The sequence below is a fragment of the Triturus cristatus genome, chromosome 2_1, assembly GCF_964204655.1.
Source record: "Triturus cristatus chromosome 2_1, aTriCri1.1, whole genome shotgun sequence".
Taxonomy (NCBI): domain Eukaryota; kingdom Metazoa; phylum Chordata; class Amphibia; order Caudata; family Salamandridae; genus Triturus; species Triturus cristatus.
In genome coordinates, this window is record NC_140581.1 from 1,129,156,445 (window position 1) to 1,129,173,646 (window position 17,202).

General features: G+C 40.4%; 1 protein-coding gene across 6 annotated transcripts in view; it reads right to left on the reverse strand.

Annotated features, from left to right (window-relative positions):
* Positions 1 to 2,772: 2,772 nt before the first annotated feature.
* Positions 2,773 to 17,202, reverse strand: part of ARHGAP24 (Rho GTPase activating protein 24) — a 1,422,561-nt gene continuing 1,408,131 nt past the window's right edge. For all 6 annotated transcript variants that reach the window (XM_085636556.1, XM_085636558.1, XM_085636561.1 and 3 more), the window contains one exon: positions 2,773 to 3,619. In XM_085636556.1, coding sequence (XP_085492682.1) covers positions 3,376 to 3,619 — 244 coding nt within the window. In that variant the 3' untranslated portion in view covers positions 2,773 to 3,375. The remainder of the gene's footprint in view (positions 3,620 to 17,202) is intronic.

The window sequence follows — 17,202 nt, forward strand, 5'->3', positions numbered from 1 at the left end:
TGAGGTGTCTGTATGGCCAGTTATTTTTGGTTTTGTAATAAACTGACTAACCTAGAACCTGGAGTCTGTGATTCTTTGGAGTCAAGAACTATTGGGATTGTGAATCTGATGCGACAAGTTATTTCTCCCCTCTACACTTCTAAGCAGGTACATCGGTCCCTCGACCAGGGGTCCCAGAGTATATTCAGAGAAGGGAACCCGGCCCCTTCACTGGTAATAGTGACGTGAGAAGGAAATCCACCTCCCATGTCAGAGTTACAGTTTGGATGAACAAGTGATAGCCTTCTTATTGAAGTACCCGTAGAAAGTGCTCAGGTAGAAAGAATGGCAGTGGTCGGAAAGGGCGATAAAGGGAAGCTTCAAAATAAAGTGAGAAGGGCATCCCAATCACACAAATAACCAAAAATGGTTGTAATGTCTCTTTCTTTTCCCACTGATATAAATACTTCAAATCGCACCCTAGGAGACATGTAAGGAGATGCATTGATGTTCAAGTTCATGCACTAGACCCCCATAAAAGCAGGAGGCTACTAGAGACAGTAAGGGATATGGATTGACTGTCAAAGTGGTTAAATAGGTCAGTCATGTTGAATGTGAGCCTGACTGCAGAAAGGAGATGCAAATGTTCTTGGCCATAATTAGTTAGCAGAGACACAGATCTTTTTAGATGGGCACTGAGTATTCAGCTGTGGAAGATACTGTGGCTGTCATGGTCTCTGGTAATGAGAGACAGGTGCTAGTGATTTCTCCATCTGTAACCGAAATTGATAAACGTTTTAGTCTTAGTGTAAACACTGGTTATGCAAATTTACAAACTGTGTGCAACACATGCTATGTGTTTCTAGAAAACAATGATGCTTGGCCCCTCCCAAACTCCATCAAAATAGAAAGACATCAATCTTCCAAAATCTTCACAATAAAGGCAGGATGACACTGGTCCATAATTTGATGGATAATTTGGAACACCCCAGTGCAATCTGGTCAGATCTACCTCATCAGAGTGCCAAATGATAACATCGCTTGCAACGGCAATAGCAGTTTTAAGGTGGGCACAGGGCTCTGACACATGCTAGTCAGATGACAATCAAGACCAATCAAATGAGCTAGAAATTCTTTTCCAGATATTGTCAGTGATCTTTTTGAGAGGCTTTCAGACATTAGCTCAGGCTGTGAATCTGAAGGGATTGGACCAGCTGATTTAGGCTGAGCAACTGCAGTTAAATTATAGTGCAGTATTATTGAAAAATATGACAAACAAAATGATGAGGAGGAAGATATAGCGGTGCAATGGGGCAATTCACTAATGAATTAACCCCAACAGTAAATCTTCCACCACAAAACTGAATAAATTAAAAACAAAGTAACATGGCAGAGCCCTGATTGCATTACTCTGCTTGTCATGAGTAGCCTTTATATCCAACATATCAGTTAATATTGAGCCAATCAAGAGGAGACATGAAAGACCACTTGGCCTTAAAAGCTGCTTACTAAACAAGCATTTGCAATGTAATAGGTCTCCCATTTACGAGAGTTTGAGCTATTGGCATTGTAAATGACAATGCCTTTTATTTATGTGTTGTTTTGAAAAATGAGTTTAACTTAGTGAGTTTCAGCTTGAGTTCTAATAGTTGTTCACATAGATTCCTCCTCTGTATTTGAGCTATTAGATCTCGATGTATTGTGAAGCTAGGGTGAACCTTTGTCACCTAGGAAAACCATAGGCAGATTTGCTAGTTGTCTTTAATAGGCACAAAAGTAAAAAATAACAGCATACTTGGGCGATATTATTCTTGCTTCAAATAAACCATCTTCTTTACTAGCAATAGAATCTGAGACTAGGACAGTTGGTCTACTCTTAGGTTATTCTTTGAATACAAATTAGACGCAAATATTCTGCAATAAAAAAAACATTTCATTAGATTGCTGGTACTTTGAATCAACTGCATATCTGCCTTGTGATGCAAATATGGTCCAAATTAATTATGACTCACTGCTGCAAGAACCTACTTCTAACATGTGAAAGTGAGAAAGTGGCATAGACTTCCCTTGATTTTAATGGGGTTCTGTAGCAAAGCACTACGTGAGGGCCCCTTACCTTAAGTATTTAATGGCAGCTGATCCTGTACAAAATGGTGTACAATTGATGTTTCAGTTCAGAACTAAGTTTCAAGGAAGAGCACAATGAGTTAGACTCTTTCTGAGGGTTTCACTCCACAGCACAGGTCTCAAGTCACTATTCCAAAAGTGAATAAACTAGTTTTTTTACTGGTGGAACTCACATTCCTACGCCCATTCATCCTTCGTGTTTCTTGCCATTCAGGTCTTCATGAAGTGGCAAATGAAAAGCAATAGAATTACCATTGTTGCTATCTGCCCATGGAAGTTAGCTTTTCTATTTCTGAGATCACACAGAGAAAAAGCTAATATGTTAGAGGTGAATTAACCATGTCTGCAGCTAATTGGGTTTTGCCTCTGGGTTGACTCATCACACCTCAGACGAAATGTACCACAATTAAGTTAGTTTATCAGGTCTGGGGGAATTGAGCTAATTGGATGGACAGTTTCATTTCTTGAAAGACTGCACCTTTTGTGATCATTACAATGTTGTCGAGAAGACCACATCTTTCTATTGCTTGCATTATAACTGATCTGATAAATGGAGTAATTAATCTTTCAGTGTAGTCTGTCTTTTAGCTCTCAAGTGCATTACATTCTCACAGGTAACTATTTGGTAGATATTGTTTCATGATCAAAAGAAATACACAACTTATCTGGCATTTATATCACATTTTATAAAATTATATACATTTTTATTTAATTTTTTTGGTCATGGGCAAGTTCATTGGCACAAACAGTACAGCCACAACTTATCTGTTTTTTTCTTTTTCGAGAGTGGACATTTTGTATGCTTGCTTTATCTCAGTTCCCCAGCAAGAGGGGTAACAAAACATTTGATATACAAAGTAAGCGATGATAAAACACAATGGAAAAATATCTCATTATGTTAAGTGCAAAGAGCAAAGCCTTGATATAAAGCTTAATTGCAACAACAAATCAGTATACCAGTTTAAATACAAGACTTGCATTAAAATATTCCTTGAGATACACCTCTTGTTCTGTTTTTAGGACCACACATTTTTAAAATCTATATACACATATCCAGTTGTAACACTTGACAGTAGCATTAATATAGAGCATTCATCAATATATAATATAACTTGTTAAGTACACGCTGCTGATACAGTTGAGTAATGTGTTATGATTTTTCCTTCAAATGTTCTCAATTTTATGAGTGCTTGCCTCAGTCAGGTGACCAGCCACCTGCTGATACATCCCAAAAAAATCACAGTCCCTGCCTCAGTCCTAAACTCTTCATCACTGGATCCATATTGTGTTGCTCCTCTCTGGCCTGCGTGGCTCCAGAGTGAGGTCACCAAACGTTGAGAAAAACTGCTCCATCTCCTTCTGCAACATGTCATTTCTCTTTTCAGCATCTTCTTTTGCTCTCTCTGCATTTCTCATTTTGATTTCCACCATTGTGTACTTTTTCTTCTCTTGTTCAAGTTCTTCATGCAAAGCCATTACTTCTGTCTCCAGTGTTAGGTTTCTCTGTTCCAGGCTGTAGAGACAAAAGATTTGAACTGTGTGTAAATATATAAAAGACAACTCATTGCCTTACCCCACCACCAATAATTAATGTAGGTGATTAAGGAGCAATTTAGTTGTTTCCTTAAAAAATAAAACACTTAGGGAATTAGTTTTTACATTTTAAGCACTATGGGCCAGATGTACGATGAGAATTAGCATGCGCAAACGGGTTTGCGACCCGTTTGCACATGCTAATTCTGATAGGGCCCTGTACAAACACTTTTTGTGCGTTACAAATAATTTGCGACTCGCAAAATAGTGTTTTGCGACTCGCTATTAGGAAGGGGCGTTCCCTTCCTAAGAGCAAGACACAAGCCATGTACCAATGTTTTGCGACCGCAATTGCAAAACACTCGTAAAATAATATTTTTTAAGGACAGGCAGTGGTCCAAGGGACCACTGTCTGCCCTTAAAAAATGAAACGAAAATGTTTCATTTTCTTTTTTTTTTTTTAAATGCATCCCGTTTTCCTTTAAGGAAAAAGGGCTGCATTTTAAAAAGAAAAACTGCTTTATTGACAAGCAGTCCCAGACATGGAGGTCTGCTGAGCCCAGCAGGCCACCATCCCTGGGAAGGCCAGCCATTCCCAAAGGGGTCGCTAATTGCGAGTTGCTCATTAATATTCATGAGCCTCGCATTTTGCGACCCCATTGGGAATAGCAATCAGTGTCTCTGACAAGGTTGTATATTCCAAATTGCGACCTCGCAATTTGCGACTCGCAATTGAGTGCAAATTGTGAGTTGTAATTTGGAACGGTTGTACATCTGGCCCTATATCAGGATAACAGTCCAAGAGCTAATTTTGTTAAGTAAAACATGGCACTATAAAATGCTGGAACTCCTGTATGGCAGATCCCCAAGACTCCAACTCTTCTCAGCACAGAATGCTGATAAATCTATTGCCCTATCTTCCTCACCCCTCGCACTAATCTTTTTTTTTATTTCAAATCATTTTTATAAATTTTTTAAAAATGAACAAATAATAATGGTGACACAGTAATAATGATAAACACAGTGGTGAGATGATAACCACAAACGAAAATGAGAGGATCTTTACACTCAATCTCAGTGAGAGCCCCACATGCTGGAATTGCAAATCTCACGTCGGTAACCTTGCCCACATGCTCTTGCATTGTCCTATTCTACAAACATATTGGGATAACATTTACGAATGTATAGGCAATACCTTCAACATAGCCCCCCCAAGGGAATTTTCCTAAGTCCTACTAGGTGCTCTGGACACTAAGATCGCAGATGTGAATGATCGATACTTGTTAGATCATATGCTCACTTTAGCCTGTAAAATTGTTCTGAACAAGTGGAAAAACTCCAAAGAAGTCTCATTTAGGATGTGGCAAGAATGGTTGTCCTTCCTTACAGGAGCAGACAATGTCGCACTTCACGCCTCTCCCCGGCGAAAATCACACAGGAAGCTGTGGAAGTCCCTTGACCCCTTTTCTTTCTCATATGACCCTCCATGAAAGTAGATTCAATTCCTCATAATGTATTACTTTTAGAAGCCTATATTTGTGATGACACTTCTGTACTGTATTGTATTTCCCACTATTGCAATTACGAAATCTGCACTTGCTTGATATACCTGGATTGTATAGTAGTTTTATTACTATCCATGTGATAACTATGCTTGGCTGTCCACGTGTGTCACTACAGCTTCACTACGATCAACATGGCAAGGCACTTGAGTAGCTTTTTGTTTTCTTGTTGTTTTCTATTTGTTTTCTATTTACTTTGTATTTCTTATGATTTGTCAGCAATCTCATTTTCGTTTCTGGTTATCATCTCACCTCTCGCACTTCTCTTAACATTATAAATTCCCTCGAGTAAGGTTAGAGCATTCAGGAAGGTTAATACGGACATCAAATCTTCTCCTTCTCTAGGAGCATTAGCAGTACATTACACTGTCCTTGAACCACTGCGGCAGTCCTGCAATGCAGACCTTTCGTCTCATCAATCTATTTGGGCCACTACCTCCTTCAAGATTATTAGGCCCCATATATAAGGGATCATGTCCATCCAGTAGACTTGCGTCAGCACACTCCTGAAAGTTGTCAGAACCTGCATTTGGTATTTCACAGTATATCACTTAGCACAATGCATTACCAATACAATAATTGAGCCCTTACCTATCCCCTAATTGCATATCATTAAGTTTAACCTTACAATGTGTAACATTTCCTTACTCTGGCCGACTATTTTTATTGCAGATATTATTGGGTTGGTTTCACCTGACAACATTCTATCCATCCCACTACTGCCCATTTTCCAAGAGCCATGCTGACACCAAATTCCTTGCACTCTATACAGTTTGTGTACTTACTTTCACATGCCACAGCCAAGGTTGCTTGATGCTCACAAACATCCACATGAATCAAAGGTTTCCAACTGGGTTGGTTAACAAAAGGCCTCCCCGGCAGAAAAGTCATGAACTTACTTACAGGCTAAAACATGCAGTCAGCTCTCGTTCTATATCTGAATTTTTAAATTTGTCCCCTTTGAGTTTTCTCAAAGCAAACATAATGTTATACGTGTCTGTCATCAATTTAGCTCAACACTGCTGCTGAATGCTGTACATAGTTAGCACACTGTTCAGTTACTCAAATAATGATTTCAGTGATGGTGCAGCCTGTTGCTCCTATAGCTTTTCCATATGACCATCACATGCTGCAGTCCATGCAAAATTGCCATCTTTTTTTAATTAACTTTCACTAAGACTCTATTCTTTTCTGTGCAACCCTGGATATATTTTCCATAAAACTTGTGCATGCTAAGGATTTTCATAAATTCTTTCTTATTTTATAGTGCTGATAAATTTACAATTTACCCTGAACAGAGTCCCAAGGGCATACCACAACATTGGAAATACCTCTCTGGAGTAGTGAAAGCTGTTACCCAGTTGGTGTAGTTGTACCTGGTGTCATGCAACCTCAAAATGTAAGATTCTGAAAACTGTTGCTTTACCAAGAGTCAACACCATCTTCTGTAACATAGCAATGGTTGGAAGTCTATCACCACTTGAAGGTTCAGGCATAGCAAGCCCAAATACAATCTTAGTTCTCCTCCTTTCTTTCTTGCTATGACAACTGGAGAGATCCATTGAGAGGTGTTGATAGGTACGATGATACCTTGTTTGGCACCAATTCTCCAGCACAGTAGTCAGTTTTGGGCAGAATGTGGTACATTATACACTTTTTGCATTATTGGTTGTATGTTTTTCTTTAACATACTTATGTTCTGAAAGCCTCTGATCAAAGCCAACACTCTCTGAGCACCATCTTGCATTTCTGCATTCCACCCTCAAGGTTGTCCTTATCAATATTAAAAATGTGCGCCCTCCTTTACAGCAATGCTACCATTTTAACAAGATTTTCTAGGTGCTCGTCTATCTTTAATTGTTCTGAAAAATCTTAACTTGTAGTATGTGTCTTGCATACTCGCAAAAGGGTTCCTTTCTTGCAACACTTCCTACATTTCTTCCCTGTTACAGGATATGTTTTTGAATTTACAATTTGTGTACTTGATCAACATATATAACACAAGTTCTTTTGTTGATTTGTCACTTTAAACATGTTCAAATTTGCATATATACTCGACTAAACAAAATCTACTTCAGAGTCGTGATGCTCAGACTTCTTTGCCAGTTTTATACCTTTGCCTGATCTTTTCATGCTCTTTAAGATGGCTATTACTTCTTCCAGCTGGGGGTACATGTACAATAGAAACCATTCTCTTGCCTTTTGACATGTGGTTCATGTGAAAATCTGTTGACAGACCGTTTCATCCATGCCTTTGAAATTACAGGTGTACTAACATCCATAATGAAGCTTCATATGGTTCAATAGATTCTCCATTCACTATCTGCAGTAAAGTTATGTCTCTCCCTGATAACACTAATGATGGTGTCAAATTGGGTCTCCATGTTTTTTGTTGCCGCTCATCATCATCTTCAACTTTCTCCAGGGTTTCAAAAAGGTTGAATAATAACAGAACTTGTTTTATTTCGGAACAGTACATTGTTTCATCAATTATCACCATATGTCTTTCAAATCTTCGAGCCCTTTGGAACGGCTTTTCTTTAGATGGGCTCATAGCTTCAGGAATGTTGCTGGCATTAAATATTTGTTTATTACACCTGCCATTTTGTGTTTTACGTTTTTTTAGTTAATGTAATTTCTCTATAGAGTCTAACTTAATCTCAGTATTTTTCACACAATTCTCATTGTGGGCAACATTTTTGCATTTGCTTATTCATCTGTGCTTCATCTCATAATAACTTTATATTTTTTACTTTGCATTCATGTAGACTTTGACTTTACAACTAAAACCTTGTAATTAGGAGGCCGTATTACCTTAAGTAACTTTTACGTGTGATTCGTAGATTCTACCTTGCTCCTAACTTGCCATACATGCATGCTGTTTGCCTTGTATCTACTGTGGTTACTCCCTTTTGCTCATTCTTACTCCGTCCTTCACTTTATCCAACCTCACACGTTACTTTGCCTCAAATGGCCCGCCTCATTATTCAACAGGACGCACTGTCCCTTTCTCACTCACCTTGACCAGATCACTTTTTAATTGCACTCATGTGATCAGTCTGCACTAACTGCTCTCTTATTACTCCTACCACCTGATTCAGCCTTTCTTATATATGCTCTTGTAGTAAATGCTTTACTTTTTAGTCAGTATTTCATACTGTTGCTGTGATGTGTACACACTTATCTTTTATTTGTCCAGACTAAGGTCTTCTAGTCCCAGTTCTGCAACATTTTCTGGTTCTTTTGAAAGGCACTAAATTCCTTACTCTAGTTTATTCTTTTTATGATTGTATTAGCTTGCTCTCACCAATGTTAAGTGAAGCACACAACTATAAAACACTGGAACTACATTTATTTCTGACCACCCTACTTTCCTCAGCCCTGAAAGCTGGCACACCTTGCAACTTCTCCTCCCACAACCCTCAACATTCTAAAGACACTCACACAAGGGGCCAGTCAACAGTAAGGTTAATAAGGACAGGAAAGGAAAAGGGTAAACAAACATAACTCATCTGCAATAGTAAAATAACTTTATAACCACATTTTTGGTCCAGTAAATGTGATTAATTGCCTGTAGCTATTGCAAACAGAATTCAATGGGGTATTAGGGCAGACAGGGAGTCAACTTTGCCATTTTTCCTGCTCCATGAATTATCAGAGACCTGGTATGCCTTTTTAATAGCCGCTTTCTGTGTGGAATGGGGTGGGGTTGTAAGAAAGGGTCATGATGACTGGACAGTGGTATAGGGTTAAAGGCAAGGAGTCCCAGAGGCAGGCTTAGAAGGGAGAACACAGGAGGTGACTCCACTAAATCTCTGCTTTCGCATTCAGTTGTATCAGACTAATTGTAATGAATATGGACTTGAGAGTCACAGGGTATGGATGAACACTCACATGAAAATGATGGACTTCAGAGAAAGATGAAGGGAGGTGCCTGGTTACGATTCATGGGAGGTAACAGAGAGGGTAGTATGATGGGGGTAAAGTACGAAAGAGCTACTCTAGCCTGCTACATGCCCTTCTCTTTGTAATTCTAGAGAGCTGTTCGGTCTCTTTAGCTTTACTGTACACTTTGTGCAATTGTGGTAGAGAGGAAAAGCATGAGGCACAGCATGGGCAAGAAGGATGAAGCGGAATAAGAGGAAAGATGCGGGGAATAACTGGAAGAGTAGCAACTTGCACATATCATTCTTCCATTTCCCTTTGTTCTTTAATTATGAAGCCTCTTCTGGACGGTCAATGCCACTCTAAATCACGTCGGAGGTGGCAGGTTGAGGATAGGACAGAGAAGAAAAGGAACACAAGGAAGAAGTAATGGTGAAGATAGTGACATCTTAATGATTGTGGGGGCCCCTGTTTGGCTAGCTTTAAATGTATGATCCAGTTTCCGCTCTTTCATGCCCTTTTTGGCCAGGTTGCTGACCAGAACTTAACACGTAGTGTGTATTGATGACAGAATATACTGACAGACACACAGGCAGTACATAATTAGGGCCATTTAACATTTTCTACAGGGAAAATAAACTTTACATAAGTCATTAGGCGACACTGAATCATCAATAATATCTATAACATTTGACTGAACGTTTCCACATTTTTTAACTCTTAAGGAACTTTATAAAATCGTGTCTTTATAATCTTACATAAAGTGCTGATTGCTTGAAAAAACATTATCCATTTTTAAAATGCGGGCCAGTTTAAATAATTCTTAATTTTAGTTATGAATTACATAAAGTTTCAAATTGTTTGGTGAAAAGCTGAAAAATGGTAACTTTTAAAAAGGATGTCAATGCTCGTTGCAAAGATGACACATATATTTGTTAATTTAAAAAGAATGAAGCATTTGCTTGCGAATTGTGAAAAATAGGTATAGACGCTGAAAAGATAGCTAAATATTTAGCTTTAAGGTTTAGGGAAAATATTTTAGAAGTTTAAGCATGTTTGGATCATTTACATTGTCCCAGCTTGACAAAATAGAAAAGATAAAACGTAGAAGGGTAGTTTCTTGTGATTGGCTAATAGGCCGTAACAATTAAGTGCATAACTTAATAACGTTAAGGTAGCTTGGTATTCTTTAAAACTGTGGCAATACTCAAAAACTTAGATTAAACTTTGGTGAACTTGCTAACGGCATGAGCTCCTTGTCAATCATTTTTTACAGAAATAGACAAAGTAGCCCAATTCCTAAAATAATACTTATGGCAGACATTTATACTCAAAATAAAAATTACCATATTAAAGACAATCCAGTGACTGTATGAAACATGTATAAAAAATAATAAAGAGCGGGAGCGGTTTCAAATTTCTGGCTCTGCAGACAGTTCTGCAGCAGGCCCAGATCCTATGGAATTTGCCTTGGTGTCCCACTGGTTAGAGACCGAATATTTCAGTTGATTTAGAGCTTGTGTGTCTGCCTAACAGGGCAAACTTTGCCAGGATCCCTGATTTAAAACGTGTGACGAATGATACCTCTCAGACACCAACAAATTATTTTTTAAATAAAAATTTGCAATGCCCTGTAGGCAAGATGAGGTTTCTGCAGGGCACTGATGCTTTTACGAAAGCATAAGAATTACTTTCATCTTACGCCTGAGCATGGCTAGGCATCCACTCAAAAAGAGAATATGCTGATCCCATATATCAGATGGCAGTGTTATACCGTGCCTTGAAGGTTGTAAGTATAATAAAAGCTCTACAGACTGTTATAGATAATAATGCAGAATATGCCTAAGTGACCTGTATGTGCTGACCCCCTAGAACAGCGACAGTATTCAGCTGGCAGTGCCAAAGCAAGCCACAAGGTTTAAACTGAATTCTGGGCCTCCAGCACCCTCCGTCCTTCCAATAAGCTCACTTGTATTTATCGATGCCGTATTTATCATAATAACTGCAACTATTCATGAGTGAAAAAAATTAAATTTCACTTTATTATGTGCAACATGCTTATTTCTTTAGAAATAAACGCTGCTATCCACTATCAGGTCTCAACAGCTGCAGTTCCTGGTGTAAAATAAATATTTTCTTCCAATGACATTCCAAATAATCAAATTCAAGGTAGTATTTAGACTCCCTCTCAATGAATGCTGTACACTCCATACCTGGAAAACCATTGCTTCAGATTCAGCTGTTTTCTTTCATTCATGATAGAAATTCAAACAATGTATAACGTTTTGCCAACAGTTACTGCCCAACTTCCTCCATACATGATTTCATTTCATTTTCAGAAGTAGGAGACGTAGACATATTCTGGCTAGACACAACAGATTTTCTGCATAAGATAATTGAGGAAAACTGTTCAAAAGATATTACTATCTTTTGTATTTGTAATTGTTTGACAGTCGCATCTATAACTTAAAATTAAACACTCAGGGTGACCCAAAATCTTTCGAATTTGTATCATTTTGTATGTTTTCATTGCTCTTTTTTCTTATGATGACTGAAGTTTACCCTTCCTTAATCAAAATCTGGAGTCCTTCTAAAATAAGTTGTTTTGGTACTTTATTAGGTTTTATTTTTCATTATTTTGCCTTAATTTTAATTAACCCTAGAACAAAATTTGAAATGATAAAATGAGTCAACACTCTTGCTTCAGATATTCTCTCCTATGTGAGATGATGAAATTGTTGCCAATCCAGATAAACATCTGTAGCATAAATAGAATACGGCATGATAACAGCAGCAATATACTTGATTTTGTCAATTAGAAATATGAGGAAGACAATTCCCAGCAGCAACTTTAACCATACACGCTACAGCACAATAATACTTCTCCTTAAAAGATATATGCAGGAAAATTCCAAAGCACTGGGGAAACTGCTCTTTAATGTGAGATACAAGTGATTCATCAGTCTGTGTAATATCTAAATGCGCCTCCTGTCAAGTCTTACTTACAGAAACTGATTTCCTTATAAATTAGACCTGATATATTGGAATTTTAAAAGGTACTTGAAACACCAATATCTCACAATTCATTGGGCACATCTTCAGTGTATAGTTTCACTTGCTTTATTTCATGATATTAGTCTACAGAGCATCATTCAGTTTATTTTCAAACATGTCAATCAATGATAAAAACATATTTTAGTGGTGAGTTCCTAAGCAGCCTTCCCTCTGCACCAGTATCAGGAGATCTGAGCAGCTGGCCAACACTTTACATAATCTAACTTAGCTTTCATTAAGCTATCTTGCCTCTAACTCCTTCGGCAAGACCACCACAAGACCACCAATATGCACCCTTTCACTATAGTGTATGGTCCATGTTCTTAGGCACAGACTTAGGCTACAAGGATTCCTCCTTACTGTGTTGTGGCCTGTTTGGTGACAGCAGCATGTTGTTCATCCTGTAGTCATGTAGGCAGGACTCAGGCTCCTTGTTTTTTGAAGGCATAGGCGGGCCGGCTGTGGGCTGGGGAGGTGTTTGCTATCATGGTTGGATAGATTAGAGTACATGTGTGTGGTCCTGGCACATGTGAGGTGGACTTAAACAGCAAAATGTTTCACTATGTTTGTTCAGGGGAGGGGGGAACCATTTGTTGTTGTTTGTTGTGGTAGTTTTGGTTCTTATTGCCGTGGATGCATGGTCTGATTGTAGTGCATGGCGCTGCAGGGCTGTGAGCAGTTTATGGATAGGGGCGGTCTTACATTCTTGACCTGATGTGTCAGGGAACTGCGTGCATACATCAAATGACACAGAGCTTTGTCCTTTTTGAAGCTCTATGGGGTGTCCATAGCGTGCCTCCAGGAAACGCACCTAAGTGACGAGGGTGTTGAGAGGGTGGGTAAGAAATGGAAGGGGCAGGTTTCCACACATCCTAATTCACTTATGCTAGGGGGTGCTCATATGGGTGGCCACGGGGATCCCATTTGTGCCTACGTAAGTGGAAGCAGATGTCAAGGAGGGATACGTGGTCCTACAGGGGAGGATGGATGGGAGGCCAATCTTCCTAGTTAATCTGTATGCCCCTAATGTGGACATTCTTAATTTTGTTTATAAGCTTCGGGGCATGGCAGGAGGGTTCGATGCTGTAGTTTGGGGATTATAATTGTGTCCTGGATGGAGAGGTAGGCAGACATTCCCTTAGGGTAGAAATAAAGCCTCACACGTCGAAGGTGCTATGAGAGGTGATGAGTAATTTGGGGCCTTGAGATGCTAGGAGGGCCCACATGCCGATTGAGAAGGGCTTCACCTGGAACTCGCCTGCACATAACACTTATAGAAGGCTGAATAAAATCTTATTAGCAGATGTGCAATCAGGCTATCTACAGGGGGTGACTCAGCTGGCATGATTGTTGTCAGATCACTCGCCAGTGAGCTGGCTCCGGGGGTTTGGGGCGCAGTCAGGGTTGCAGATGCTCCCAATTGATTTTCTGACTGATGCAGTGGGCAAGGACACACTTTCACAAGCTTTGATGGACTATCAAGAGGGTAATTGGGGCACAGCTGAATTGTGCCAGGTAGAATGGGAGGCCATGAAGGTGGTTGTAGAGGTCACTGACTGGGGCTGACCTTCAGGATGCAAAGGCAGATACAGAGGGAGTTGCGTCAGGAGGAGATGGAGTTGGAGATTTTGTAGGCGCCTGCAGTGGTGGACCAGTGTGCCCAAGTTGGAGGAGCTGTGGCTGGGTAGGAACATTGCAGGGAAATGGGATAGGCTGGACGCATTTACGTGCACCCACTATAGGTAGCACTTGCATTGGAAGGGGGACAAGCTTGGTAGGCTCCTGGCATGGCTGCTGCATAGGGAGACGGGTGTCCCACAGGTACTTCATCTGAGGGAATAGGTGGGCGCACTTGCAAGCACGTAGACGGCTATAGAAGGGGTGTTTCAGAGTCACCTAGAGTAGGTGTATTGTGGTGGCACGTGTAGTGAGCTGAATAGAGTTCAGGCGTTCCTGGTGCCACTGGAACGCCTAAAGGTCCCTAGAGTGGGAGCCATCATGGCAGAGGAGTTGGGAGCTAGCATTGTTAGCAGAGCTGCAGGGGCACTCAATTTGCTCAAACAGGCCAAGGCTCCAAGATTGGTTTCCCGCTGAATTTTATCAAGTGTTCCCAGTGGTTTGCACTCAGAAATTGCTTGAGTTCTTTTTTTTAAGCTGACGAGCAAGGACAGCTTTTGACTAGTATGAAAGAAGGGCTCATTTACATGATGCCCAAACCAGTGGGAGGATGTTTCAGTCCCTGTAGATTAATTCTGAAATCAAGATTCTGTGTAAATTATTGGCTAATCGTCTACATCCTGCAATGTGTAGGTTGATCCACCCAGGTGATTGTGACTTTCTGCCACGACAGAGTACAACCTGGAGTTTGCACCATTTGATGCATGTCCTGCATAAGGTAGAGGGTACTCAGAAGGAGATGTTTTTGGCCTTCATAGATATTGAGAAGGCCTTCGACACTGAGGACTGGGTGTACCTCTTGGGAGTTAAGGAGGCACTTGGATTCGGCCCAAGATTGGGCCTGGATCCATCTGTTGTACACTTCTCTGGGAGCACAGGTCTTGGCTGGGGGGCTTTGTTCGGATCAGTGGGACATTGAGCGTGGGACTTTTCAGGGCTGCCATCTTTCACCATTATTGTTTGCCCTGGCCATGGAGCTGTTGGTTATTCAGGTTCCGCGGATCATGCACGATGGGGGGGATAGGATTGGGACACAGCACACATGTGGTCTCCCTCTATGCCGATGATGCATTGTTCTATTTCAGGGCCCGGGGGAATCTTTAACAATCCTCCTGTATCTTCTAGAAGACTTGATGAAGTTTCTGGCTTTCGGCTCAATAGGCCAAATCATTGTCGTTCCTGTTGGTGGCATTGGGGGGACGGGGGGTTGAAAACGGTGGATAGCCTTCCAGGTCTAGAGCTGCGCTGGGAAAAAGGCGGGGTCTGGTATCTGGGAGTGATGGTGGCACATACGGAAGTGGAGCAACGGCAGCATAATGTGGAGTGTGTCCTGACTTTACTCCAGGGCTTGGTAAAGTTCTAGAACACTCTTCTGCAGTCGCTCATGGGCATAAAAGCGGCAGTTAAACAAATAGTTTCTTACCTGTCAGTGAGGTTTGCAGCTTGAAGAATTTTCTGGATTCACATGCTGTGCATTATTCCGCCATCTAGTGGTTGGGTCTGGAATTGTAGTATTTCTTTCCCCCTTTTTTTTTGTGGCTGGGCGTCCGCATACCACCATTTGGTGTCCCCATGTGACGTCGACCAGCTTCCTTTAGAAGCTCCCACATTTGATCGCCATCTTCAGGTTCTTTTATTATTTTTTTACTCTTCTCCTCCTATTGTCATTCTTCCTAGCAGAGGCGGGTGGGTTCGCTAGTGAATCCAGGAAATTCTTCAAGCTGCAAAACTACACCAACAGGTAAGAAACAATTATTTTTGCAGCATGAATCTTTTCTGGATTTACATGCTGTGCATAGACTTTGTAGCAGTTTGCTAGTATTGTGGTGGTTGGGTGGAAGATGAACTTTGGTTTGTGAATAGATGTTGTAAGACCTTTTGTCCTACTTGTGCTTCCTTATTCATTTGAATGTCCACAAAGTTATGTTTTGTGAATGTGTGCACGAAGAACATGTTGCAGCCATACAGATGTCCTGAATTGGAGTATTAGCTGGAAAGGCAATAATTGCTCCTTTCCTTCTTGTTGAGTGTGCCCGTGGGGCATCTTGTAAGACATGTCCTGCCTGCCTGTGGCATGCATAACTGTATGGCTTGTGCTATCCATCTTGCAATGGTGTTTTTGGTTACTGGTCTTCCTAGAAAACTGTTTGCAAAGGATACAAAGAACTGTTTTGTCTCCCTGCATTCCTTGGTTCCTTCAATGTAGTACATGGCAGTCCTCTTCTTGCATCAAGTGTGTGCACAGCTCTTTCTGCTTTTGTCTTTGGATTTTTAAAGAAACTTGGTATTTGTATACTCTGATTGATGTGGAATTTTGATACCACCTTTGATATGAATTGAGGATCTGTCCTCATGACAATCCCGTTACTATGTATTTGGGAGTACGGTCCTTGTAGTGTTAGTGCCTGTAGTTCACTAGTTCTATGTTATTGCGTAGTTATTTCCACTAAAAAGGCAGTTTTCAGTGTGAGAATTCGCTGTGTTGCCTTGTGCAGTGGTTCGAATGGTGCTTTCATCATTTGCTATAACTATGTTCAGGTTCCATGTGGGTGCTGGCAGCATTTTTGGAGATGCAATTCTTTTTGCTCCTTCCAGGAATCTTTTGACCACATGTGAAGTGAAGAAACTTTTCCCTGTTTCTCCTCTGGTATAAGCTACAATTGCTGCTAAATACACTTTTAATGATGTATAGCACAATTTACTTTCCAGTATATGTGTTAAGTACTCTAACACTGTTTTTTCCTTTGTAGTCTCTTTTGAAAGACATTTTCTAAGGCACCATTGTGTATATCTCTTCCACTTTGCTGTATAACATTTTCCTAGCTTCTCTTAGAACAGCCATTGTGCTTTCTGGTAGTTTGAGATGTGCGAATTCTAAGTCCTCAGGAGCCATGCCGCTAGGCCTAAGCTCTCTGGTTCTGGGTGGAGTACTTTTCCATTTTGCATTGTTAGCAAGTCTTTCTTTTTTGGAAGTTTGTGCATTGTTTCTTGTGACATCTGCATTATTTCTAAGAACAAAGTTTACCTGGCCCACTGTGGTGTGATGAGAATCATTGTCATTTGGCTGACCTTGCATTTGCTGATCACCTTTTTCATTACTGGTATTGGGGAAAAAGCGTAATCAAATATCCCTGACCAGTCTATCCATAGTGCCTTCCCTAGGGACTGACTGCAAGGTCTCCTGGATGTGAAGTTTTGGCATTTTGCATTGTGGGGTGTTGCAAATAGGTCTATTTGTGGTGTCCCCCATTTCCTGATTTTTTTGGGGAGTTCTTCTTGATTTAGTTCACACTCGTGGGATGATGTTGTTTGTCTGCTCAGTCTGTTTGCTTCTACATTGTCCTTCCCTGGTAGGTGTACTGCTATTATGTCTATTCCCTTTGGA